The 25,830-nt window shown below is 43.1% G+C and overlaps 1 protein-coding gene across 1 annotated transcript; it reads left to right on the top strand.

Annotated features, from left to right (window-relative positions):
* Window positions 1-3,936: 3,936 nt before the first annotated feature.
* Window positions 3,937-25,830, top strand: LOC311038447 (uncharacterized protein). The gene is made up of 5 exons (XM_084047977.1): window positions 3,937-4,061; window positions 4,529-4,651; window positions 16,845-16,991; window positions 22,852-22,968; window positions 25,490-25,830. Exons 1-5 carry the CDS (start codon window positions 4,016-4,018, stop codon window positions 25,696-25,698), a joined length of 642 nt encoding a protein of 213 aa, XP_083904103.1. The 5' UTR covers window positions 3,937-4,015; the 3' UTR covers window positions 25,699-25,830.

Here is a 25,830-nt window from a genome sequence, read left to right as displayed (position 1 = left end):
TCTTAGAAAAAACTATCTTTCATCAACTGGATGTGTTCCTACAGAACAATAAGGTTCATAACAAATTCCAATCTGGCTTCAGGAAAGGTCATAGCACAGAAACAGCACTTGTAAAAGTAATTAATGATCTTAGGGTGTCCGCTGACAACAAAAATGTATCTGTTCTCCTACTCCTTGATTTAACCACTGCTTTTGACACGATTGATCACAAAATTCTACTACAACGCATGGAGTACTGGATTGGTTTGTCAGGCACAGCCTTGTCTTGGTTTTACTCTTACCTAACAGGCAGAAGCTATTTTGTCAGCCTAGCTAACTTTGACTCAGACAAACACGACATCTGCTCTGGTATTCCACAGGGCTCAATTCTGGGTCCCTTATTGTTCTCCCTGTATATACTACCGCTGGGAGAACTCATCGCCGATCACGGAGTGAACTTCCATTTCTATGCTGATGATACCCAGCTGTATCTTTCGGTAGCTCCAGACGACCCCTGCGCTCTAGACCCATTGTTGACCTGTCTGTCCAGTATAAAATGCTGGATGAGTGAGAACTTTCTTAAGCTAAATGAGGATAAAACAGAAGTTCTCATAATTGGCTCCAGTGAGCAGAGAGAATCAATAATAAGTAGACTTTGTAACCTGGCTGTAGAAATTAACACCACAGTAAAGAACCTTGGGGTTATTATCGATTCTGAATTGAATTTTAATACACACATTAATCATGTCACCAAGATTGCTTTCTTTCATCTTAGAAATATTGCGCGAGAGACTATCTGTCGTTAGACGATGCAAAAAACGTTGATCCACGCTTTTGTTTTCTCTCGGCTTGACTACAACGCACTCTACTCTGGCCTGCCAAAGAAAACAACTGACAGATTACAACTTGTTCAAAATGCGGCAGCCAGAATTTTAACTAAAACTAGGATGAGAGAACATATCACTCCAGTTCTAGCTTCACTACACTGGCTCCCGGTTGTTTTTAGGATTGATTTTAAAATTCTTTTAATAGTTTATAAAGCTCTAAATGGTCTGGCACCTTCCTACCTCTATGACTGCCTAGAGAGATATGTTCCAAACCGGCCCCTCAGGTCTTCAAGTGCTGACCTGCTCGAGGTGCCTACAATGACATATAAAAAATACGGTGAAGCAGCATTCTGCTTTTACGGACCGACAGTGTGGAATAAACTCCCATTACACCTAAGACAGGCAGCCTCTGTCGATAGCTTTAAAGCACAGCTCAAGACCTATTTCTTCACTCTTGCTTTTAGCTGATTCATTGGTTGATTTTTAAGTCCTCACAGTATTGCCTATTTTAATGTTGTTTTATGCTTTTGCTTTTATCTTAGTTTATTTTTATTATTATTATTTTTATTTTTTTTGCCTTATTGTTAAATTGGTTGTAACTGTATTTGTATTCTTGCTCTGTAAAGCACTTTGCGCTGCATTTCATGTCATGAAAGGTGCTATACAAATAAAGTTTATTATTATTATTATTAAGCAGATTCTGCTGCTATTAAACTAATTTGGCTGTAGACTCCCTGGAACCCCTCAAAGACCCCTGGGACCCCACATTACGAAAACCACTGCTCTATGTCAGTAACGTCAACACTTGACATTTGCGGTTGGAAAGTTTTATGTCTGTTCTAAACATGTTGACATGAAGTGTGAAAGGCGTGTGCTTTAGTTGAGCAGTGTGGTTTTAACACCTTTGTTTTCTTAGAAGAGACAAAGTGAAGGGACCAACGTGACTTTATGTAGCCTGACATTGTGGTAAGCTAAGCCCTAACACACACACACACACACACACACACACACACACACACACACACACACACACACACACACACACACACACACACACACACACAGTTTTAGTGTTGCTCTGTGGCACAGTGAGAGAAAAGATCATTCTAGAAGTTGTCATTATGACATGTAGTGGAATAATCTATCATTTTTCTGCACTGTAGTGGCCCTGCTTTCACTGGTATTTTTGCTTATTAGTTCTCTAATAGGTCTCGATTTCGCAAACCTTTGGGAAAGTGGATAAATCAAGCAGTGTTGAGGCCAAAATCGACCACCCAAAAACGTTTCGAGTTAGATGATAAAAATAAAAGAAATCTCAACATTAGCAATGTTGAGAATTTGAACTTGTAACTTCAGAGGATATTTGACTTAATTTTCACAAGGGCCAATGAATGACACAATTCTACCACTGAGACTAGATTGGATTAAAGAGTAGACCTATAATATACATGGTAAAATGAGCCAGGTACAGGAACCAACATTCGTGTCAAACCAGAAACAGGATGGTGTCAAAGGTCGTGTCCAACCGTAGACACAGGATCTAAATGTCTCAATAGAAGCAGGGAGACCAAATACAACCACCCCAATTGTATGTTTTAACATATCTAACGTATAGATTGGACAAAATATAATTTTATTCACAACAACATTAATAGAGCTTTAACTGAACTAACATAAGTAACTGAAACTGTATTGTGAGTTTGCAAAACAAACTGAATCTAAATAAAATCATAGAGAAAATGTCAATATTTCATACGTAAGCCCATGTTGAATGGATATGAAATCTTCCACAATTTTTCTTTAAAAATCCCAAAAATGAAAAGCTCACATCACGGCGCGTTGTGAGCTTGTAGATCTGCAATTTTAGCAATTTTTCGGAGCCTTTTCAATCTCGCCCCTGACTAACCTGTATTATCAAAAATGTAATAAAATTAACTAAAACTAACAAAAACTGAACAAAAACGAAGCATTATCACAAAATAAAAGACTAAACTAGCAAACTGTAATGATTTTATTCTCTAGGTCATTCAAAGTCTGGTCAGATGATGTGTATGAGAGAAGTTCATAGGAAAACACAAGGTGATGTCTCAGTTGTAGCAGCATAGAAGAGGAGCGATCGATCGGGAACACATGAGTCTCAAACAAGCGCCCGAGTCAACATGTTCTCCTTTATTGAAAGACAAGCAGTCACATATATACATTGACATAATTAGTGTTGGACAGCCCACCGAGGCGGTCTCGAATGGGCGTAGCTATTACACAAATAAATGCCTGATTCATCAGATGAGTTAAGCGAAGACATGGGCAGGGCCCCTTTGCCACATCCTGGATTGTCAGACAGATGTGCTGATGGGAGGATGTGCTGTGCTTCACAGAGACCTGATGTTAAGCAACGTCGTCAGGTTTTCACCACGCGTGCAATATGGCCTCCCGCACGGGGCGCTACAGCCTCCCCGATTTACAGGAAGTCTGGTAGATATATTCTGTAGATAACTGTCATTTCTGCAAACATGTAAACAGTTCTAGGCTAGCGTTTTACCAAGAAACGTTAGGGTGACAAGGGGACAGGAAATAAGGTTAAGACGCACTGCACCTCAGAACTTCCATCCAGGACAGGTTGCACCCATAACATAAAGAAAGCCAAATACTTTTTCATTATGTCAGTGATGTGAAACTGCATACGAGGAGTTAGGTAAAGAAAAGTTAGGTAGAGGACAGAGCATTGTATAATATTCACAACACAAACCCACTTTAAAATCTAATTAAAACTAAAATTGAAATGGTCAAAACGAAATAAAAATAAAACCAGACGATACACAAACGAGAACAAAGCAGCACATTTATGATCTGCAATATGAACCACCAGAACAGTACAGTATTTCTTTGCTAGTGGCAGATACTTCCAGGCTAGATGACGCAGGTTGCACAGTTGATGGTATACAGTTATCTCAGTGACTGTGAAAATATAAGTTGTGGGTTCTGTTGTGGGTTCTGGGTTGCACGGTTTCAACTTTCAACAAAATGAAAGTTAAGAAATTGAAAGACATAGAAAATTATGCATAGTTCATCCCCCTCCCACACACACACACACACACACACACACACACACACACACACACACACACACACACACACACACAGATACCACACCCCCTTCGCAGACCTATTAAAAGCTGTATCGTTGCCCACATTTTTGTTTGAACAACAAAATGTGTCTACGCATACTGATCTTTGGGGTTCTGCTTTTCCCAAGAGGTAAGTCTTTAGATCTATATTTATTTATGTGTTTATTATTTATCTCACCCACATTTTGTTCTACAACTCCTCAAACAGCCTTCGCAGCACAATATAAGTATTTATATAAATGTTTAGAAAACCGTGCTCTCACTACACAGTAGCAATTATACCACAATGTAGAAATTCTCTGTTACAAGTTAAAGGCCTGTGTTCAAAATGTTACTTGAGTAAAAGTACAAAAGTGTTGGCATCAAAATATACTTAAAGTACAAAAAGTAAAAGTACTAAAATGTTGAAAATATATTTTCAAATAGCCTACCGTATGTATAAAATAGGGCTAAAGTGGTTAATGTATGTTTTATGATATCATAGGCTAATTTATATCTGCAGAGTAACTAGTTGTAGCTAATTTAAGTACAGTACTTGAGTACATGTACTTACCTACTTAGTTACTTTCCACCTCTGTTGTCTTTACCATGTTGTAGCCGCTGCCTTGAAATGTTACGTGAGCAGCCATCCAGAGGGACCCAATGGAACGTCCACTGAAACCCAGCAAGACTGTCCTGCATTCAAGCAATGCGGCGCGACAACAGTCCGAGAGTATGTGGGTATGTGACGCGGGTATTAATCTCTCTATTTCATTCTTGTGAGGCAAAGAAAGCTCTGCCACTTTCTAGTATGCTTCAACTTTGTTTTTTTTACAACCAAGGTTTATGTTTTAGCTTGTAATTAAAGTAAATAAAAGATGAGTGTTCATTTTAAAAAATGTACTGCTTTCTACAGTTTTAGCAATTTTTGCGATCTTTTTTTTTACAGTGGGCGGGGACATTCGGGCAGGTGGCTAATATGTATTTTTTTGCACTTTTTTTCATCTGCCCTCAAAGACCACGGGACTTTTTTTTTTTTTTTTTTTACACAATTAAAAAAGTCCTGTGGTCTTTAATGGCCAGATGTGAGTTATTGGGGGCTAGAAGAGCTACTGTAAATAATAACAAAGAAATCGCCAGGTTTATTGTGTAAAAAAAATACATATTTAGCCACCTGCCCGAATGCCCCTGCCCACTGTAAAAAATCGCGAAAATTGCTAAAACTATAGAAAGCGGTAAATGAAAAAAATATATACAATCATCTTTGATTTACTTTAATTACAAGCTAAAACATAAACCTTGGTTGTAAACAAAAACTAAGTTGTCCTTTAAGGAATTCTGAATATCTAAAGTGAGTTGTGTGTATTTCATTTAGAGAACTCTAACTTATGTATGCTTATGTCCTGCTAACCACAGCTGGTGTGTAGTTTTGTTGGAAAATGTATTCCTAAATGACCTGCTGCTTTGACCTACGATACGATACGATACGATACAACTTTATTGTCAGCTTTCACTGAAATTTGCTGTCCATGACGTCACCGTTCAAGATACAGACAGGACATACACAATACATTACACAAGGTACATTACAGGACACACATCACAGAAGCAGACAGAAAACAAGAATAGTAGAACAAATCCTCCTGGTTTACCGATTTTGGTTTAAAAGCAAAACAGACTGGTGTACAAAAGAGTTCTTTAGCCTGTTTTTGTTATATTTTGGGACTCTAAACCGCCTCATGGAGGGCATCAGTTGATATTCATAATTTAAAACATGTAAGGGGTCAGAGGAGATGCCCTTCGCCAATCTAAGCATGCTATTGATCTGGGCTTCTTTAAAGGAACGTGACACAACCTCAACTGGCCTACCAACAATTTTTGTGCAGATCTTAATTTGGCTATACAGTTTGTTCTTATATACCATTGATAGGCTGTTAAACCAGGCCGTGCTACAATACAACATCACAGTTTGAACAACAGACGTATAGAAAAGAGACAAGATCTGACTGCTAGCACCAAACGATCTGAGTCGGCGTAGGGAGTACATATGTGAACAGGGCCGAAATTGTATCACATTTGACTTGCAATTTGTTTGTACTATTGCACTCTTCTCCTTTAATAAATAATCCAGAATAAAACTCACAACAATAAAATATAGATGCACAATAAAGTGCTGGGTGCGTAATTACTGTGAGTCCTATCTGAACTAATTGTTTGTCGACTACGCCACTTTTGTTATAGAGGGAAGTCCCCTTTGAATACACTTTAACTTCTTCTTCAGGCTTTCACAGGTTCGAGGTTAACTGGTAAGTTTCAATACTTTTGGTTTTGAGAATACAACACTGGCATGAGAATATCCCTTTAAGAAACTGGACACGAATACAGTGTATCAAAAAAGGTAAGTCATATTTATTGGGTCCCTAATACATTGGCTTCTGTGCCTTAAAAACAATCAAATAAACACTATACTAATAAAACCTATATAAACATACAAAACACAATTAATCTACACAACAACTATAAAATAAATTATAAAGTTGTGCAAATTACGCGGGGCTTAATCACAAGGGTTCCTTAGCATGGGGGGTTTCTGTGCAACAAATACTTTTCAAGTAAAGTGCTGTGCCAATAAAGTGCTTCAAGATACTCAACACGGTTTGTTCAGGGGTAATGCTGCATGTCCATATATGGGGGTAAGATGGGAAAGGGTTTGAGGCCAGTCGTCTTCGTCTTCTCTCTTCTTTCTCTCCGCCTGCAATTATAGAGATCTAGACCAGTTCACTGTGCATTTACACGATACATTTGCGTTGTCTCAGGCAGTGGTTATACAGGGATTCAACGTTGCTTGTTCGAATACTCACTCGCCAGCCAGGTTTTTACACCTGGCGCTGAGTTGGTTGCGTATGCAACGTTATCGCCACTTTCCAGTCTCAGCGCTCCTTATATGGTCTGGTCTCACTCGTCTCTCATATGGTCTGGTCTCACTCGCCTCTTCCTCCCCTTCGGTTCGATCGCTTTCTCCTCTTGGTTTCTCCTTTGAATGTAGGCACACCTCGGCTTCCAAACTCCTAGGTGGCTGGTATGTCTACTTCATCTATGCACTCCTCTACTCCGTGTCTCGGCACAACCTTCCCCTCTGCTGTCCTTCTCCTCACTGACGCCTCTGTCACTTGGGTGCTCTGTTCTCTCTTTCAAACGGTCCCGCCTCCGCTTTTGTACCTGCCAAACCACACCTCCCTCTTCTTTCATTTGTCCGTGGTGACAGTCTGTCTGGGGACATTGGCCATGACCGTGGCCTTGGGCGTGACCGCGTGACTGCCGCTCAATGTCTCTCAATACATGTGACCAGGGGATCATGGGGAAAACAATTATAAACAATACAGTGCGTAATAATAATTGGTACAAAAATAATAAGATGGTGGGGTTAAATGAGGCAATTATACACATTAAGCACCAATAAAAACAAATTACAAAAGTTTTAAGAACCCCTCATTTCACCCTTGTCACATTCCCCCCTACTTTTTCGTTGGCAGTCCCTGGCAACTGGTTCTAAACGTCATGCCCGTACCTCTCAGGTGGCTGTCCTTGGTTCGCTCTTCCAGAGCGCCGCGGACCTTCAGGTTCCCTAGGACCGGGGAAAAACCCTACATAAGGCGGCCATATTGGTCCCACCGGTTCGGCTACTGGGGCAGGTTCGGGGCTCTCCATCGGTGACCTGGGGGCTATACACACTTTTAATGCATTCCTATGGATCGTTCTATCTCGCCCTCCTTTTTCAGGTCGGATCCTGTATACTAGGCCCGCATCCCCCACCCTCTCCAATACCACAAAAGGTTCTGGGTCCCACCATGGGCCCAGTTTACCTTGTCCCTGTCGGTTCCGGTTTCGTACCCACACCCTCTCTCCAGGTAACAATGGTGGCATACCGGCTCGGCGGTCATAGACCTGTTTACGCTGTCCTGCTATATGCACCATTTTTTTCTCGGCTGTCCTATACGCTGTGGCCATTCGTTTCTGGTGATCTTGCACCCAATCTCCCACTCCCATTCGATTTTGTGACAACGGTACTCCTAATGCTACATCTACCGGACGCCTCAGGTGGCGACCAAACATTAAGTACGCAGGCGCATAACCTGTCGCACCATGTTCAGTATTGTTATAAGCGTGTACTAACTCAGGTAAGTGTTCATTCCATCTGCCTTGGCGATCAGTATCTAGAGAGCGCAACATGTTTAACAGTGTTTGATTAAACCTCTCCACCCCCCCATTACCAGCTGGGTGGTAAGGGGTGGTGCGACTCTTAGTAATACCGTATGTATGACACAATTGCTGCATTAATTCGGATTCAAAATTCGGGCCTCGGTCCGAATGGAAACGAGCCGGGCAACCGAATGGCTGAATAATATGTGTCCAAAGCGCACGGACAGTCGTGGGCGCAGTTTGGTCACGCGTTGGAATAGCCCAACTGTACCTGGTGAATAAATCGGTTGCTACAAGAATATTCTGCCATGCGTCATTCGGCCTACCTAATGTGAGAAAATCAATAGCCACTACCTCCATAGGATACGATACTTCGAATGGCTGTAAGGGGGCCCTGGGCTCTATCCTGTCTTTCAGTAGGCTGCAGGCAACACAACCTCGCTGGAACTGTCGCACCGCCCCCTCCATGCCCGGCCAGTAGAACCGGCGCCGAAGCTGCGCCAAAGTCCGGTCCACTCCGGCGTGTGCCGAGGCCTCATGGAGTCCTTTCCACACCTCCTCTCGTCGCGCCCCTGGACAAACAAGCTGTAAGTAACATTCTTGTGTATGCTGATCAATCACTTGCCTATACAACACATTGTCTCTGATGCGCAACCGGTCCCACTGTCGTAACATTTGCCTGGCTTCCCGTGACCAACTCCTCTTCTCCATAAGGGTAGGCAGTTTCCTCCGCTCTACGCAACTCTTCACCATCTGGATGTCCGGATCTCGATCCTGTGTTCCCCGCCACTCAGCTCCAGCCCACCCGTCCTCTCTCTCCACCGGTGCCAACTCCACTACGGCCACTCCTACAGGTTGAACAGGGAACCTAGACAGGGCATCTGCGTTCGCATTGCTTTTTCCAGGTCGGTACTTTATATCATAGGTGAATGATGCTAGCTGGGCTGCCCAGCGCTGTTCCACCGCGCCTAGTCGAGCTGTTTGAAGATGCGCAACAGGATTGTTATCTGTATAAATCGTAAAATGAGCGCCAGTTAAGTAATCTTTAAATTTTTCGGTCACTGCCCATTTAAGTGCCAAGAGTTCTAATTTAAAGGAGCTATAATTTGCATCATTTTGTTCGGTAGGGTGTAGACTTCGGCTGGCGTAGGCGATTACTCGCTCCTGGCCATCTTGGACCTGTGCCAGAACGGCGCCGAGCCCGCGGCCACTCGCATCAGTATACACTACAAACGGTCGATCATAATCTGCATAAGCCAGTATTGGAGCCTGCGTAAGGGCAGTTTTAAGAGCATCAAACGAGTTTTGGCATTCAGGGGACCACTCTATTTTACACTGATGGGACTTCACATCATTCGGGACTCCGATCAACAAACTATTTAACGGCCTAGCTATGGCAGCAAATGAGGACACGAAGCGGCGATAATAACCAGCCAGACCTAGAAAAGCGCGGACCTCGCGGACAGTCGAGGGTGGGTTCCAGTCTCTTACCGCAGCCAACTTTTCAGGGTCCGGGCGCACTCCCTCTTTGTCTACAACGTGGCCCAAGAACTTTACCTCCGGTTGGAGAAGCTTGCATTTATCGAGGCGCAGTTTCAATCCGTGTCTCCACAGCCGCTCGAAAACCTGGTCAAGGTGCTGCATGTGAGAGGAAAAGTCAGGTGAATATACAATAATGTCATCGAGGTACACTAATAATGACTCTGTCACCTGGCCACTCAAGCATCGCTGCATTAATCTTTGGAAGGTCGCGGGGGCGTTACATAAACCGAACGGCATACGTTGGAACTCGAACAGTCCTAAAGGGGTGGTAAACGCTGTCTTTTCTCGATCCCGAGGGTCCATACCCACCTGCCAATAACCGCTGGCCAGGTCGAGTGTGGAGAACCACTGAGCCTTGGTCAGGCTTGTTAAAGTCTCTTCAATCCGAGGTAAAGGGAAGGCATCTTTGTGCGTCACGGCATTCAGTTTACGGTAGTCGACACAGAAACGCCAGCTGCCATCTTTCTTCTTCACCAGGACAATGGGCGCTGCCCAGGGACTGCAACTCTCTTTTATCACTCCCTTGTCCAGCATGTCACTCAATAAGGTCTTCATTTCTCTATACATGGAGGGCGGCAGCGGTCGGTGCCTCTCGCGGATGGGTGCCGCGTCTCCAGTTGGTATTTGGTGTTGCACCACGTCCGTCTGCCCAAAATCTTCATTATGGACTGCAAACACCTTCTTCCATTTACACATCATCGCATGCAGCTCTTCTCTCTGCTGGTCAGGTAGGTCATCTCGCCGGGTCAACGCCTCCATCTCCTCAGGTAAGGTCTTCACGGGTCCCTCGTCTTCGATGCTCACCAGGGACACTTCCACGGCTCCGTCGGTTCCTAGGGACAGGTTCAGGTCTCGTCGTCCACGGACGTCGGCCTCCTCCACTGGATATAGCTTCCCTAACTTTTGATGTCTGCCCACGGTCACGCTATACGCGTGGGGGTTGCAGATGCGCACGGGGACTCGGCCATTACGCACGGTGACCAACGCTCGGGCCACTCCCAGATCAGTTCCTTCCGGCATGGCCTCCATCAGGGCCTCGTATTCGGCTCCATTTGGACCTTTCCAGGCACGGCCCCATACTACTAACTCACTGCGGGCGGGGACTCGGATTCTCCGTCGGCCGACAGGCCACACATAGCCCAATGCTCCGTCTTCGTGGGTCACTGCCTCCACTCTCCTACAGGCGGCGAATGCTTTTTTCCATGGTGTCCTCTCCTGTTGGCATGGAAACACAGACCTCCCAGAGAGTTTAAATAATGCATGCCACACTGCGTGGACTACGTTCATCCCAATGATCAGCGGCTCAATACAATGTTCATCTTTTACAATTACGATTCCTCTTCCCGGTATTTTCAGTCCTTCTAATTCTAAATCGAATATGGCATAGCCAGAATAGGGTAGATCAAGGCCGTTTGCTGCCCGTAGGCTAAACACCAGAGGCCCATTTTCCATTTTATCTTGCGAGAACTTTTCGTTAAACAAACTCTGCTGCATCAATGTGACTTGAGACCCCGTATCTAATAAACCCCTCATTTGGACTCCCCCCATTGTTATCCCAATTGTCGGACATTCCCCCACAAACACTTCATTGGCCCTTAACTTTTTTTGTGAACGTTGCACCTCTGCCCCCCGGACCTCGGCGACAGGGCGTACTAGTTTAACTGACTTCGGTCGGATCTACAGAATCTCGCTATATGACCCGCCTGTCTACACTGGCTACATATCGGCCTACCTCCTTCATCCCATTCGTAGCGCTGAGAGGCCGTATACCGTCGCTCAGGTGGCGGTGGAGTGCGCGCTCGTGCGTCATTGGTGCCAGTGCGGAGGAGCGGTCTGATTTCCTTCATGAGTTCCTGCGTGAATCCTTGCATTTGAGTTTTTACGTCGTCCATGATTTCCTGTTTTAATTTTTCTCTCCAAGCAGGGTCCTGAGAAGGGTAGGGGACAGAAATAGGATTAACAGCGTGGCACGTTATTTCAGTAGTTCCATGTTCAGCAGCCAACAGGTAGGCTTCTTCGCGTAAAGCAGCAAAATCTTCATCTGGGTGTCGTCGAGCATATATTTTTAAGGCTTGGCCCAGGGGGCCCTCAGCTAAACCCATAACAAACTGATCACGAAGAATGGCTTCGGAGGGAGCGGTGCTTGGGTCGTGCTGCCGCAGCCCACAAAACAGCTCTCTAAGTCTCAGGGTGTAAGTTTGTACATTCTCTCCTGCGCGCTGTGCGCACCGATAGAATAGTGAGCGCATTTCTGCGACAGAGACAGTTTCTTTATATAAAGCATCTAAGTATTTAAAAACTTTTGCCACTGTGTCGCGTTCGCCCTCCTCAACCACACTAATCTGCCGTTTAGCTTCGTTGGTTAGCGTTTTAATTATAATAGCAACTTTCCTGATTTCTGGTAGTTCCTGGGTACTTAATAATCCTCTAATCTGGTCTTTCCATTCCCTATATTTACTCTCGCCTTCTGTTCCACCAAAGGTGGGTAACCATGGGGCACCGGGATACACCGCCATCATCATCATTCTGAATCCGTAAAGCAAAAAACAAAAAGCAACAAAAACAACAAAACAGTACAGTTTCTCTTAAGGGTATTCTCATGTGTTTGTTCTCAACCAGTCCTGCCGCCAACGCCAAATATGTGAACAGGGCCGAAATTGTATCACATTTGACTTGCAATTTGTTTGTACTATTGCACTCTTCTCCTTTAATAAATAATCCAGAATAAAACTCACAACAATAAAATATAAATGCACAATAAAGTGCTGGGTGCGTAATTACTGTGAGTCCTATCTGAACTAATTGTTTGTCGACTACGCCACTTTTGTTATAGAGGGAAGTCCCCTTTGAATACACTTTAACTTCTTCTTCAGGCTTTCACAGGTTCGAGGTTAACTGGTAAGTTTCAATACTTTTGGTTTTGAGAATACAACACTGGCATGAGAATATCCCTTTAAGAAACTGGACACGAATACAGTGTATCAAAAAAGGTAAGTCATATTTATTGGGTCCCTAATACATTGGCTTCTGTGCCTTAAAAACAATCAAATAAACACTATACTAATAAAACCTATATAAACATACAAAACACAATTAATCTACACAACAACTATAAAATAAATTATAAAGTTGTGCAAATTACGCGGGGCTTAATCACAAGGGTTCCTTAGCATGGGGGGTTTCTGTGCAACAAATACTTTTCAAGTAAAGTGCTGTGCCAATAAAGTGCTTCAAGATACTCAACACGGTTTGTTCAGGGGTAATGCTGCATGTCCATATATGGGGGTAAGATGGGAAAGGGTTTGAGGCCAGTCGTCTTCGTCTTCTCTCTTCTTTCTCTCCGCCTGCAATTATAGAGATCTAGACCAGTTCACTGTGCATTTACACGATACATTTGCGTTGTCTCAGGCAGTGGTTATACAGGGATTCAACGTTGCTTGTTCGAATACTCACTCGCCAGCCAGGTTTTTACACCTGGCGCTGAGTTGGTTGCGTATGCAACGTTATCGCCACTTTCCAGTCTCAGCGCTCCTTATATGGTCTGGTCTCACTCGTCTCTCATATGGTCTGGTCTCACTCGCCTCTTCCTCCCCTTCGGTTCGATCGCTTTCTCCTCTTGGTTTCTCCTTTGAATGTAGGCACACCTCGGCTTCCAAACTCCTAGGTGGCTGGTATGTCTACTTCATCTATGCACTCCTCTACTCCGTGTCTCGGCACAACCTTCCCCTCTGCTGTCCTTCTCCTCACTGACGCCTCTGTCACTTGGGTGCTCTGTTCTCTCTTTCAAACGGTCCCGCCTCCGCTTTTGTACCTGCCAAACCACACCTCCCTCTTCTTTCATTTGTCCGTGGTGACAGTCTGTCTGGGGACATTGGCCATGACCGTGGCCTTGGGCGTGACCGCGTGACTGCCGCTCAATGTCTCTCAATACATGTGACCAGGGGATCATGGGGAAAACAATTATAAACAATACAGTGCGTAATAATAATTGGTACAAAAATAATAAGATGGTGGGGTTAAATGAGGCAATTATACACATTAAGCACCAATAAAAACAAATTACAAAAGTTTTAAGAACCCCTCATTTCACCCTTGTCACACATACGCTGCTGTATCCTCTTACAAATATAATCAATATGAGATGACCATGATAAGGTGGCATCTATCATCACCCCCAGATATTTGTGGGGGCAGTACGTTAGTCCGACAGCGCATTCCTCCGACAGCGCAGCGCTCCGACGTTTCCAATAGTAAACCCGAACCAAACCCGCACCCTAACCCTAACCGCACGCGGATGCCACATAGTCGGAGAAAAGGTCTGTCGGATTAAAGCATGCCTCCCGATATTTGTAAGATGGTACTTGTTCAATAGCTGAACCATGGATTGTCACCGGTGGTGTCTTATCACCGGGAGCAGGACCAAATATAATTTCCTCAGTTTTCTTAGTGTTGATAATCAGATTATTTTTGTCACACCATTTCACAAGCCGGTCAACGCTACACTGGTACTGTTTCGGGTCATCACTATCAGTCATCAGAGCTATTAGCGTAGAATCATCTGAATATTTCAGAAGAAACTGATTTGACTCGCAGGTGTTACAGTCTGCCGTGTAAAGAGTAAACAGTACAGGTGAGCTAATGCAACCTTGGGGTGCACCAACTCTTGTCCTGATGGGAGAGGAGAGTGTCTTGTTTACGTTTACATACTGAATTCTGTCAGTGAGGAACTTAAGATAAAACTGAATAACAAAAGGATTAATGTGTAACTGAACCATTTTAGTGAGGAGCAAGTCTGGCTGTATTGTGTTGAAAGCAGAAGAAAAATCTAGGAAAAGTCCTCAAGCATAGGATTTTGGTTTGTCAAGAAGTTTGGAGAAGAGGTGAACCAGTGTGACAACTGCATCCTCTGTACTACGGTGTTCACTCTCCATTCCGACATCTCACCACTCCGACTAGTGGCTTCCGCGTGCGGTTAGGGTTAGGGTTAGGGTTAGGTATAGGGTTCGTCAACGTCGGAAAGGCGACATGTCGGAAAGGAGAAATGCACCCCTGTACTACGACCCTGCTTGTAAGCGAATTGAAATGGATCCTGAGAGTTAAATAATGGCATTGTTGCTGTTGAGATGATGAACCATATTTTTTTCCAGAGCTTTCATGATAACAGATGTGAGTGCTATTGGTCTATAATCATTGTGTTCTTTAGGGTTTGGCTTTTTTGGCAGTGGTTTTATGTGAGCAGTCAACCAAGCCTGTGGTATGGTATGTGGATTGTCAACAATGTGCTGAAAAATAGGCTGCCAGACAGGGGCCAATTCTGTGGCAAAATCCTTCAAAATAAGGGGGCTTATTAGGTCGGGAGCAGGGGCTTTTTTTGCATGTAAACGCTGAAATATGCGCCTGATTTCCTCCTCACTGACAGTGATTCTATCTCCACTAGAGGGCACCAACGCATCAATTAAATCTACACCTTTATCTAGTCCATCGTTTGCAGACTCAAAGCGAGAGAAAAAGCTGTTTAAATCATTTGCAAACACCAGTTCGTTGTCCGTCACAATTGGCTTATTGGAAGGAGACATACCGGTCATACTTTTCATAGTGTCCCAGAGTCTTTTAGGGTTATTTGCTTGAAATGAATCCTCTAGACGCTTCCTATGAGCCTGTTTCGCCTCCCTGATTTTCTTCTTTAGGTTCTTGTCCAAACTTTTAAGTTTGGCCAAGTCCTTGTTCTTAAACGCAGCTTTCCTGTCGTTAATCTTGTTTTTAATGTTTCTGATCACATACAGTTTGTTATTGGGATAGATCTTAATTTTCTTCATAGGAATAGCCATCTGCACACAGAAGTTGATGTAGTCACTGGTTACAGTGGTGGTTTCATCTACGGACCTGCTGTGGAATGTGTCCCAGTCTGTACAGTCAAAGCAGGCTCCCAGCTTCTCCCTGCTTTCAAGTGACCATTTCCTTATTTTCCTCTCCTCTGGCTTGCTAGCTTTAAGTTTTGTTTTATAGGTAGGGATCAGGTACACCACGTTGTGGTCAGAGTTGGCTATGGGGGGGTCTAATTTTGGATTCATATGCCGTTTTAACGTTCACATAGCATTTGTCAAGGATCTTGTCTTTCCTGGTGGGACTTTTTACAAACTGGTTAAAACCAGGCAGAGTGCTGTCCAAGTAACAGTGATTCAGATCCCCCAGAACAATAGCAGGTGCACCAGGATATCTCTGCTGCTGATTATGGACACAGTCCGCGATGGTTGCAGCCGCTTGCGCAGCATTAGCACTGGGCGGCACATACACCACGCACAACAGGATGCTTCCAAATTCCCTAGGTAAATAAAAGGGTCTCAGACTTACGCAAAGGATCTCCACATTCTTATTGCAGATCGTTTCTCTTACAGTAAACTGTCGACACCAGAGGTCATTTACATACGCGACGATAGTGTCTCTGTTAGCTCGCACGAGAGTAAATCCATTGATCTCAAACAGGGAGTCGGGCGCATCAGGTTTGAGCCAGCTCTCCGTGAAGCATAATAAAGATGCCTCACGGAATTCGTGACAGTACCTCGCATAGGCTCGGACCTCGTCCACCTTGTTGTTCAGGGAGCGCAGGTTACTGAGGATGATAGCAGGGAGCGGCGGTCTTGTGTGTCTTCGCCGAAGTCGGTTACGAATCCTTCCTCTCTTTCCCCGCTTCCTACGCTTGGCTGGCCGTCTCAGCTCGGGTGGGATGTTGTCCAAAATCATCGGTGGTAAACGGTGTTGGTTTCTGTCCTCTTGGGTTGATAGCTCCAATAGGAATTCCCGGCTGTAGGAGAGGCTCATTCCCCTGCCGTAGTCGGCGTTCAGGTTAGTTGTTGTTTGTGTGACAGCTGAAAACTGTGCTCCCCAAAGGGCACCGATCCCCACCAAAATCAGTATAAACCACTGACAGTTCATTTTCGTTCCCATTTAGTCATCCTGACATGCGATGACAAAGTCAGACACAAAATATAAACACACTTAACAAACAATCTTGAGCGGATTCGACATGGACACGGTTTGCAGCTGAGCAGCGCCCCGGAAGTGTCAAAAAGCTGTAACCTAGGGACCTAGAGTTACTACCTTGTGTTTTAGGGGTACCGGAGCCCCCTGTTGATGAAGACCCCTGGATTAAGACATTATTTTGGCTGAGGCTAATATCTTGTTTTGTTTTCAGGCGGTACGAACGTGGATATTAAAATGAAGCTGTGCATGGCATCTGGTAAGTGTGGTGTTAGTGGCTCATTGAACGTTGGAATCACCAGGATACTTTTACGCACCGAGTGCTGCTCCACTGCCCTCTGTAACGTCCAGTACCCCACACGTAAGTAGCCTATAGCATCTGATCTGTACTGTTTTCTAATCCAGTGGTTCTCAAACATTTTTATGTCAAAGACCCCCAAACTGATACGTATTTGGTCTGAAAATATTCTGTGCCAGGGACTCCCAGAAGAGAAAATTACAGTTAAAAAATATGTATTTTATGGTGTTGTGAGTTTTTGTGTGTTATTCACAGAGGTGGACAAAGTACTCAACCCCAGTACTTGAGTAAGAGTACAAGATACCCCTAGTCAAATTTACTCCACTACAAGTAAAAGTAGCTCAGTCAAAATGTTACTTAAGAGTAAAAAAGTAATTGCTTTTAAATATACTTAAGTATTCAAAAGTACATGCTTTTAAAAATACTTAAGTATTCAAAAGTGCATGCTTTTAAAAATACTTAAAGTACAAGTAAAAGTAAAAGTCCTTTGAAGTCCTCGACTACCTCGAGCACTGTCCCGTCAGCAGTGGCAATGATGTCCTCTGTGTTAAATACAGATACTTTTGTTTTCTTGGCATAAAGCTTGTGGCAGATCTTCCTGCACTCCATTTCTACTGCCAGTAGTAGTTCCCTTACTCTGCTGTGTCTCGAGACTCGGGCAATGTCATCTGCCTAGTAGATGTCAGTAATCATGATGGGAGTTACTAGCTTATCAATCAATCAATCAATCAATCAAACTTTATTTATAGATCACATTTTCACACAACCTTAGTTGACCAAAGTGCTGCAAAGTGCTGCACAGGTAAAAGCAGTTGGGTACTGCGCACACTGTCTTCACTTACAGCAAAAAAGTATTTTATTGGGAGTAGACCTACATTGTTTCCAACTGATATTCATAAGGTATTTCGGATTAAGGGGTTAAAGCTTGGTTGATGTGTGTGTGACTTGTTGTTGAGTACCCTACCCACCCAACATAAATCGGCATCCATGCCTGCAGAGATGGTGGTTGCAGAGAGGCAGGTGTTGTTTGAAAGGCATGTGGTTCTTTGTGACCACAAGCAGCACTGCTGTGGATTTGTGCTGCAAAGTGCTGCACAGGTAAAAGCAAAGCAATTACATCAAAGAACAAAAACACATAACATGTATAAAACACATAACATGTATGCATATAGGAGACATAGAGCGACATTGTACATTTACACCTATGTACACAGAAGGTAGGAAACGTCAGATAGGAGTTAAAATAGGAATATTGTGCCTCAAATTGTTGCTCCACTCAGATCACTATTATATTCCAGTTCTTAAAGTACTTTGGTGATAAAGAAAATCTATTTGGTACAAATTCTCAGATCCAGGGCCATGAACTGTGATACAATAATATTCAGCTTCAAAGAGACATGGAGCTAACTTTAAACTGAGGCCATCTGTTCAAAACAATTAATAAAAACATTAAATGCATAGAGTAACTGTCATGAAGGGCGTTTTGATTACCATGATTACACATATGTTTTCACCAGATTATAAGTAACATCTGGTGATATGACACAATACCTTACATGCTCATTCTGCATGCATGCATACAGTTGACATAGAAAACAGAACATTCTCTCTCTTCAGTGTATGTTTGTGCAGAGACCTGCAGACACTGGCGCCAACCGTATGGGTGCCGGGGAGCCCGAGCACCCAAGGAGAAAGCCGAGCACCCACAGGAAATGTGTCGGTCGGATGACTATTGTGTGATGCTTTGTAACGTGCACAGGATGCATGATGTACCCGCTCTGATACCGTGTGTTATTGTGAACAGATTTCTGTCGTTCAAACTATCTCTCTGAAATCTGCAGTCATTATGCCAGTTATGGTATAAGGACTTTTGTATGACTTGAAATATGACCTTTCGCAAACCTGGGACAGGTGCTTAGGAGCAGGCAGCCAGTGCATGAGACAGGAAAGAATGGTGATTGCGCACACTGTCTTCACTTCAAAAAAGTATTTTATTGCGAGTAGGCCTACAATGTTTCCAACTGATATTTCTGATTAAGGGGTTAAAGCTTGGTTGATGTGTGTGTGACTTGTTGTTGAGTACCATACCTAGCACCCAACATAAATCGGCATCCATGCCTGCACAGATGGTGGTTGCAGAGAGGCAGGTGTTGTTTGCAAGGCATGTGGTTCTTTGTGACCCCATCCTCTGCTCTCAAGAGAGCAGGCAGCACTGCTGTGGATTTGTCTATACTAACACATCTGGTCAAAGTTCATGTCAGATCCTGTCTAGGTGAGACATGACCTTTGACACGATCTAAATGTCTCAATAGAGGAGCAGGGAGACAAAATATAACCGCCCAATTGTATAAGTTATGTAAGGGATAATGTATGGGGAGGTGGTCAATATTGAAATTTAAAGCCCGACAGGGTGATTATCCTGAAGGGCTTTACATTTCAATAATGACCACCTCCCCATACATTATCGAGCTTATTACGCGGCTACTTAATAAACAAATATGAGTCCGTAAAAATATGACTCTTCAAATGTTTTCAAAAAGCTCTCAAGAAGCTCTCATTATCAATAAATAATGACTGATGATTGACCAATCAGAATCAAGCATTCAACCAAGCTGTGTAAAATTGTATGAACATACTCTACCGTAGAGATTGGACTAATTATATTTTATTCATTTAAAAAAAAAGTTACATAGTGCCTCTTTAAGTAGATCTCATGGCATTATGTTTTACAGTACATGCTTTTAAAAATACTTAAAGTACCATGGTCTATGGTAACACAAATCTTCTCTTCTGGGAGTTCCTGAATGTGGGTCCGTGTTCAAATATATATATATCAATTTGGGGTCCTTGGCATGAAAAAGTTTGAGAACCACTGCTGTATAGTTTGTCAGGGACAAAAAACTAACTCCTTGAAAAGATTGGCTATTTTTGAATAACCAGAGTATAAAATAGGATTGAAGTGGTTAAACTGATGGTGATGCTATATTAACTCATTTGGCTGGAGACCCCCTGAAGGACCCCTGGGGGTCCCCAGACCCCACTTTGAGAACCACTGTTCTAATATAATGTTTGATAAACACAAGAGCCACTGTACTGGTATGAATGGGATAGACCACCACAGTCTGGGATTGTTTTAGATGTAGGCACCTTTTATTTTTAACACTTGATGTCAAACCTAAAACATTGTGTTTTAAAGGGCATGAATTTTAACTTTTTCTTCTTTTTTGTGTGTCTCCCCTACCTCTCTTCTATCCTCAAAAATACCCCAGTTTGAACACTCAGGCTTTCACAGCAAATCTGGGTCTTTCTGTAAATTGGTCTAAAAACAGGCCAAACTGATTTGGCCCCCCTGCCTATAGGCAGGGGGAATTGTTCCCCCTGCCTATAGGCAGGGGGAACAATTCCTCCCGTTTTTCAGTTCCAAAAAAAAATATATATATATCTTTTTTTCTTTTTTTTTACTTTTTCCACACAGAACCAGGATATAACATGCATACAAACTGGCTCAATAGCGCCCCGTGCCAAACAGGACAATGTGGTATTGCAGGTGAAAGTGCTTTATAAGCCAGAGAGAAGTTAGTTGGAATGAGTATATCTGAGGATTGATTTAGGCTCAAACCTTTTGAAAAACGTTTGAGGGACATAAACAATATGTTAAATATTATTATTATTTTTTAAATTCTTGGTGTAGTCCCTTTAATATATAGCATCACGATCAAAGCAGAAAATAAATGTGTCAAAGACTATCAACTTAGCATACTGCTAATAAAATAGCTTCTTCAATCCATCTTCTTCAAATCTATTATAATATACCTAATTAACTAATACATCAATAAATACATTTGGGAGGGCGGGGCTTTGATCAGTGTTGGAAAGTAACTAAGTACATGTACTCAAGTACTGTACTTAAAGGAGTAGTTCACCCCAAAAAAATACTTATTTTCTATCAATTACACACCCCATGAAGCATTGAATTCACAGAGATTGTTTTGTTTTTGTCACATTCCTGAGCCAATAATTTGATTGCGGACAGACGCTATTGTATCCGGTAGGAGACACAAAGGAGTCTCTTTGTGTCTCCTACCGGAAATACACCCGGTCATCAAATTATTGGCTTAGGAATGCGTCAAAAACAAAAAACTCTCTGTGAATTCAATGCTTCATGGGGTGTGTAATTGATAGAAAATAAGTAATTTTTTTGGTAAACTATTCCTTTCAGTACAATTTTTGAGGTATTTGTACTTTACTTGAGTATTTCCAATTTCCAATACTTTTACTTCTACTCCACTACATCTCAGAGGTTCACTACAATTATTTGGAAACTTTAGTTACAAGATGATTTGCAGATATACATTATTACATTATAAAACATACATTAACCACTTCAGCCCTATTTTATACCTATAAGCTATTTGAAAATAGCAGATCTACAAGCTCACAATGCGTCGCGATGCTACGCGTTGTGAGCTTGTAGATCTGCTATTTTCAAACATTTAATACTTTTACTTTTGGTACTTAAAGTACATTTTGATAACAATACTTGTGTACTTTTACTTAAGTACATTTTTTATTCCAGTCTTTTACTTGTAACAGAGTACTTCTACATTGCAGTATTGATACTTTTACTAAAGTAAAACATTTGACTACTTTTTCCACCACTGGGTTCGATTCCCCGGTCGGGTCATACAAAAGACTATAAAAATGGGACCCAATGCCTCCCTGCTTGGCACTCAGCATCAAGGGTTGGATTGGACATACTATGACATACTGTGCTAGTGTCAAGTCAAGGGGGTGTACTTTTATCAATCTGCATCACACTGCAGAAGGGCTCCTTGGCAAGGCTTACTTAATAAAGAATAAAGAGACTTTATTTTAAAAGGGTACTTCCACATTGATCAGCCCATCTACATTTATTGTACCGGTCTGATGGGTCTATCTGTGCCAAATGTGTCTATTTTGATGGAGGAGAAAAGCTGAACATTTCAGATCTGACAGCTTATCTGTTTACCAAATGGAATAATGTTGCTGCATTCTGAGTGTCAAATTAATTCTAAAATAAACCCTCTCTCAAATTCATGACAGGCTGCACTAAAGTTTGGCTGCACTAAAGTTTATGTCAATTATTTCCTCAATTTATTATGAATGCATGAATGAATAAGTTCCACAGGAAAACAAAACACCAAGTGAAAACAGTTGTGACCTTTGTGAGAGTCTAAAGATATCATGGCCTCCCTGTCCAAGACATATTGGAAAGACATTGGGCCTCATGGTTCCTTGAGGGGGTTCTAAATGGCCCCTTGCTGGAGTGTACAAATGGAACCAACTGTATCCGTAAGGGTCCATTTGGTTCCATTTGTACACTCTCAGAGTTATGGGGGTCCTTGAAATTAAAAAGTTTGAGAACCACTGTGCTACACTAAATGGAACAGAGCCTTAATGTTATAGTTCACCCCCAAAATGACTTATGGATCTTTTCATTTTTTGTCACATCCCTAAGCCAATAGCTTAGAGAGAATGATGGTCTTAGGATCAAAACGCTCAAATAAGACATTGTGAAGACCGACTTTTCCTCTAAGAGGAGTTTGCAAAACTTTCATTTGTGAATAGGCCAACTGTAATAAACTTGTGGTTTAACCCATTAAAACCTGAGGCCGATTCTACAAATACCTTCTAAATCAGTAGTTCTCAAACTTTTTCGTGCCAAGGACCCCAAAATGTATTTGGTCGCGGACCCCCCCCCCCCTCCCCCCATGTGAAAATGTTTCACTTTCAAGATTTTTCAAAAATGTTCTAAAATAGCAGATGTCCTAGCTCGAAGCGCGGCTTGTGGTATCTTTTGAATATGTGCATGTTATTTTGTTGTACATGAGGTTCAAAGGTTCAAGAAATCAATCAACAATTTTCCAAAATGTAAAACTTACAGCTCCTGCCACCAGCCCTTCTCCCAATGGTAAGACGTGCTTCGCTTGCAAAAACAACGACTGCTCTGCCTCCGACATTCTACCATGTACCGGTGATCAGGACCGTTGCGTCTCAAGAGGTAATACGTCTATGCCAGGTGTCTTCAACGTTTTCCAGGCCAAGGGCCCCGTTAGCTTAGAGAGATGAAGCAGGGACCCACCACTATATTGTATAAAACTGCATTGCAGATTAAGCTTTTTCATAGACTTGTTTGACAGCACATCATCAGCGTTGTCAGTATTTGTTTACACATCATATTTTCTATTAATATGTTGGATTCACAATAGAATGAATCATGAATGAATTTTCTATCATTGATTTAACCATTTAAACCCTCAATACTTTACCTTTGGCTCTGTACTTGGTCGGCTCTTTTTTCCATGTACATCAAACCGATTTGCCGAAAGTAGCTGATCTACAAGCTCTACAACGAGCTTGTAGATCGCCTATTTTCGGCTAAAGTTCCCCACAGAATAGGGATGCTATAATAGTATAGGGTTAAAGTGGTTCATGTAAGGGCAAAAATATGTTATATAGGCTACATACAAACATTTGGCGCCCCTCCCTGTAATAACTCCTAGGTGTCCCGGACCCCCTGTCGAAGACCCATGGTCTATGGTTTCAGTCCACAGCCTCTCCTGTTCACCCAAATATGTCTTAGTTCTTCAACTCAGAAGAGCATGACATTATTGTTGCCTAGACTTGGAGCATCTAAGCATCAAAGCTGCTAAGCTCAAGTACAAGCAGCGCATTGAGACCCACTTCTACAACTCCACCAACCCCCGCCAAGTGTGGGAGGGGATCAGAGCCATTACGGACTATAAGGGGACAACATCTCCCACAAACAGCTCTGTTGCTCTGACTGAAGAGCTGAACCAGTTCTACGCCCGGTTCGACAGGGCAAATGTGGACCAAGTCGTGCAGCCCCTCCCCCCCAGCGGGACAGCTCCCGTCCTGAACCACCATGAAGTCAGGTGCTGCCTCCGGAACACCAACCCTCGGAAGGCAGCAGGACCTGATGGAGTGGTGGGCCGCATCATGAAGGAGTGTGCGGATCAGCTGACGGACATTTTTAGAGATATATTTAATCTCTCTCTACAACTATCACATGTACCAGCCTGTTTTAAGTCATCTACGATAATACCAGTACCCAAGCAGTCAGTTGTCAGTCACGTGCCTGAATGACTACAGACCCGTGGCACTCACTCCCCTCCCTGCTAAATGCTTTGAGAGACTTGTTATGAAACACATCACATCTATCATACCGGACTCTTTTGACCAATACCAGTTTGCCTACAGGTGGAACAGATCGACTGAAGATGCCATAGCCATTGTGCTTCATACTGCCCTGGCCCATCTAGAGGGGAAAAACACCTACGTACGAATGCTCTTCGCCGATTACAGTTCCGCCTTATACACAATTTTACCTCGGCAACTCATCAGCAAACTCCAATCTCTGGGTCTGTGCAACATACTGTGCAACTGGGTACTGGATTTCCTCACAAATCGTACACAAGCCGTCAGACTGGGCAATTACACCTCGTCCACCCTGTCTCTCAGCACTGGTGCTCCGCAGGGTTGTGTGCTAAGCCCATTATTATACACCCTGCTAACACATGACTGTTCTCCTTCCTTCCCCTCAAATTACATCATAAAGTTTGCAGATGATACCACTGTTGTGGGGCTCATAACAAATGGCAATGAGTCTGCTTACAGGAGTGAAGTGAAGGACCTCACAGCCTGGTGTGACAGAAACAATCTGGAGTTAAATATAAAGAAAACAAGAGAGATCATAGTGGACTTTAGGAAGTCAAGGCCTGACCACACACCTCTGCTTATTAACAACGAGGCAGTGGAGAGGGTTTCGGAGTTCAAGTTTCTGGGTCTCAGTGTGAGTGAGACCCTGTCCTGGAGCACCAACACCACTCCTGTGATTGGCAAAGCACAACAACGCTTATACTTCTTAAGGAAGCTGAAACAGGCTGACTTACCACAAAACCTCCTTGTTAACTTTTATCACTGTGCAGTAGAGAGTGTACTGACCTATTGTGTGGCTGTGTGGTTCTCCTGCTGCACAAAGGCAGAGCAGGAGGCCCTACAGAGGGTGGTGAAGGCAGCGAGTAGGATCATCGGGTCCCCTCTACCATCTATCACCTCCGTCTTCACCTCCCGTTGCCTCCGCCTCTCCCAGCGCATTATCACAGACCAATCACACCCTGCACATCATCTCTTTCATCTCCTCCCCTCAGGGAGGAGATACCAGTCCATCAGTGCTAGCACTTCAAGATTCAAAAACAGCTTTTTTCCGTACGCAGTCAGACTGCTAAATGAACATTGACTGTCCCCCTCATATGCACTTTAACCGGACTGTGATAATATATTATTGGTTTCTGTTTCTCTATTCATTCATCATGCACTTTAAAATATCACCATGCACTTTATACTCTGTGTTGTATTGTTGTATGTTGTGTGTGTGCTACGGGTATAGGGGAGCTCCCTAGAAATGTCGTTGTGTGCAATTGTGTATGCATTTGTGTGCAATGACAAATAAAAGCCTATTCTTCTATTCTTATTCTAACATGTCTTATTTCTGTTCACAGTGCGAGTCGGAGGCGACGAGATGATCATGAAGGGCTGCATCACCAAGAGCCTGTGTACATCGGATAATGACACTCACATGCAGACTCCAGGCATGTCAGCTCAAAGGAGCTGCTGTGAGGGTGACTTGTGCAACGGCGCTACAAGCGCTGCTGTTAGCCTCGTATTGCTCCTGGTAGCGCCAGTGGTCTCTGTCGCTCTGTTCAACTGAAAGGAGGCCTCACTGCTTCAGTTTGCTACTTATCTCTACTATGATCTCTTACTGCTACTGGTACAGATCGGTGTTAACCCATTCAATCCCTGAACACATTGATGTCATTTCTAGATTTATTTGGCTATTCAA

Source organism: Gymnoscopelus microlampas, assembly GCF_963454915.1.
Source record: "Gymnoscopelus microlampas genome assembly, chromosome: 21".
NCBI lineage: Eukaryota > Metazoa > Chordata > Actinopteri > Myctophiformes > Myctophidae > Gymnoscopelus > Gymnoscopelus microlampas.
Note: the sequence above shows the minus strand (reverse complement) of the source record. Positions and strands in the feature narration are given on the sequence as shown.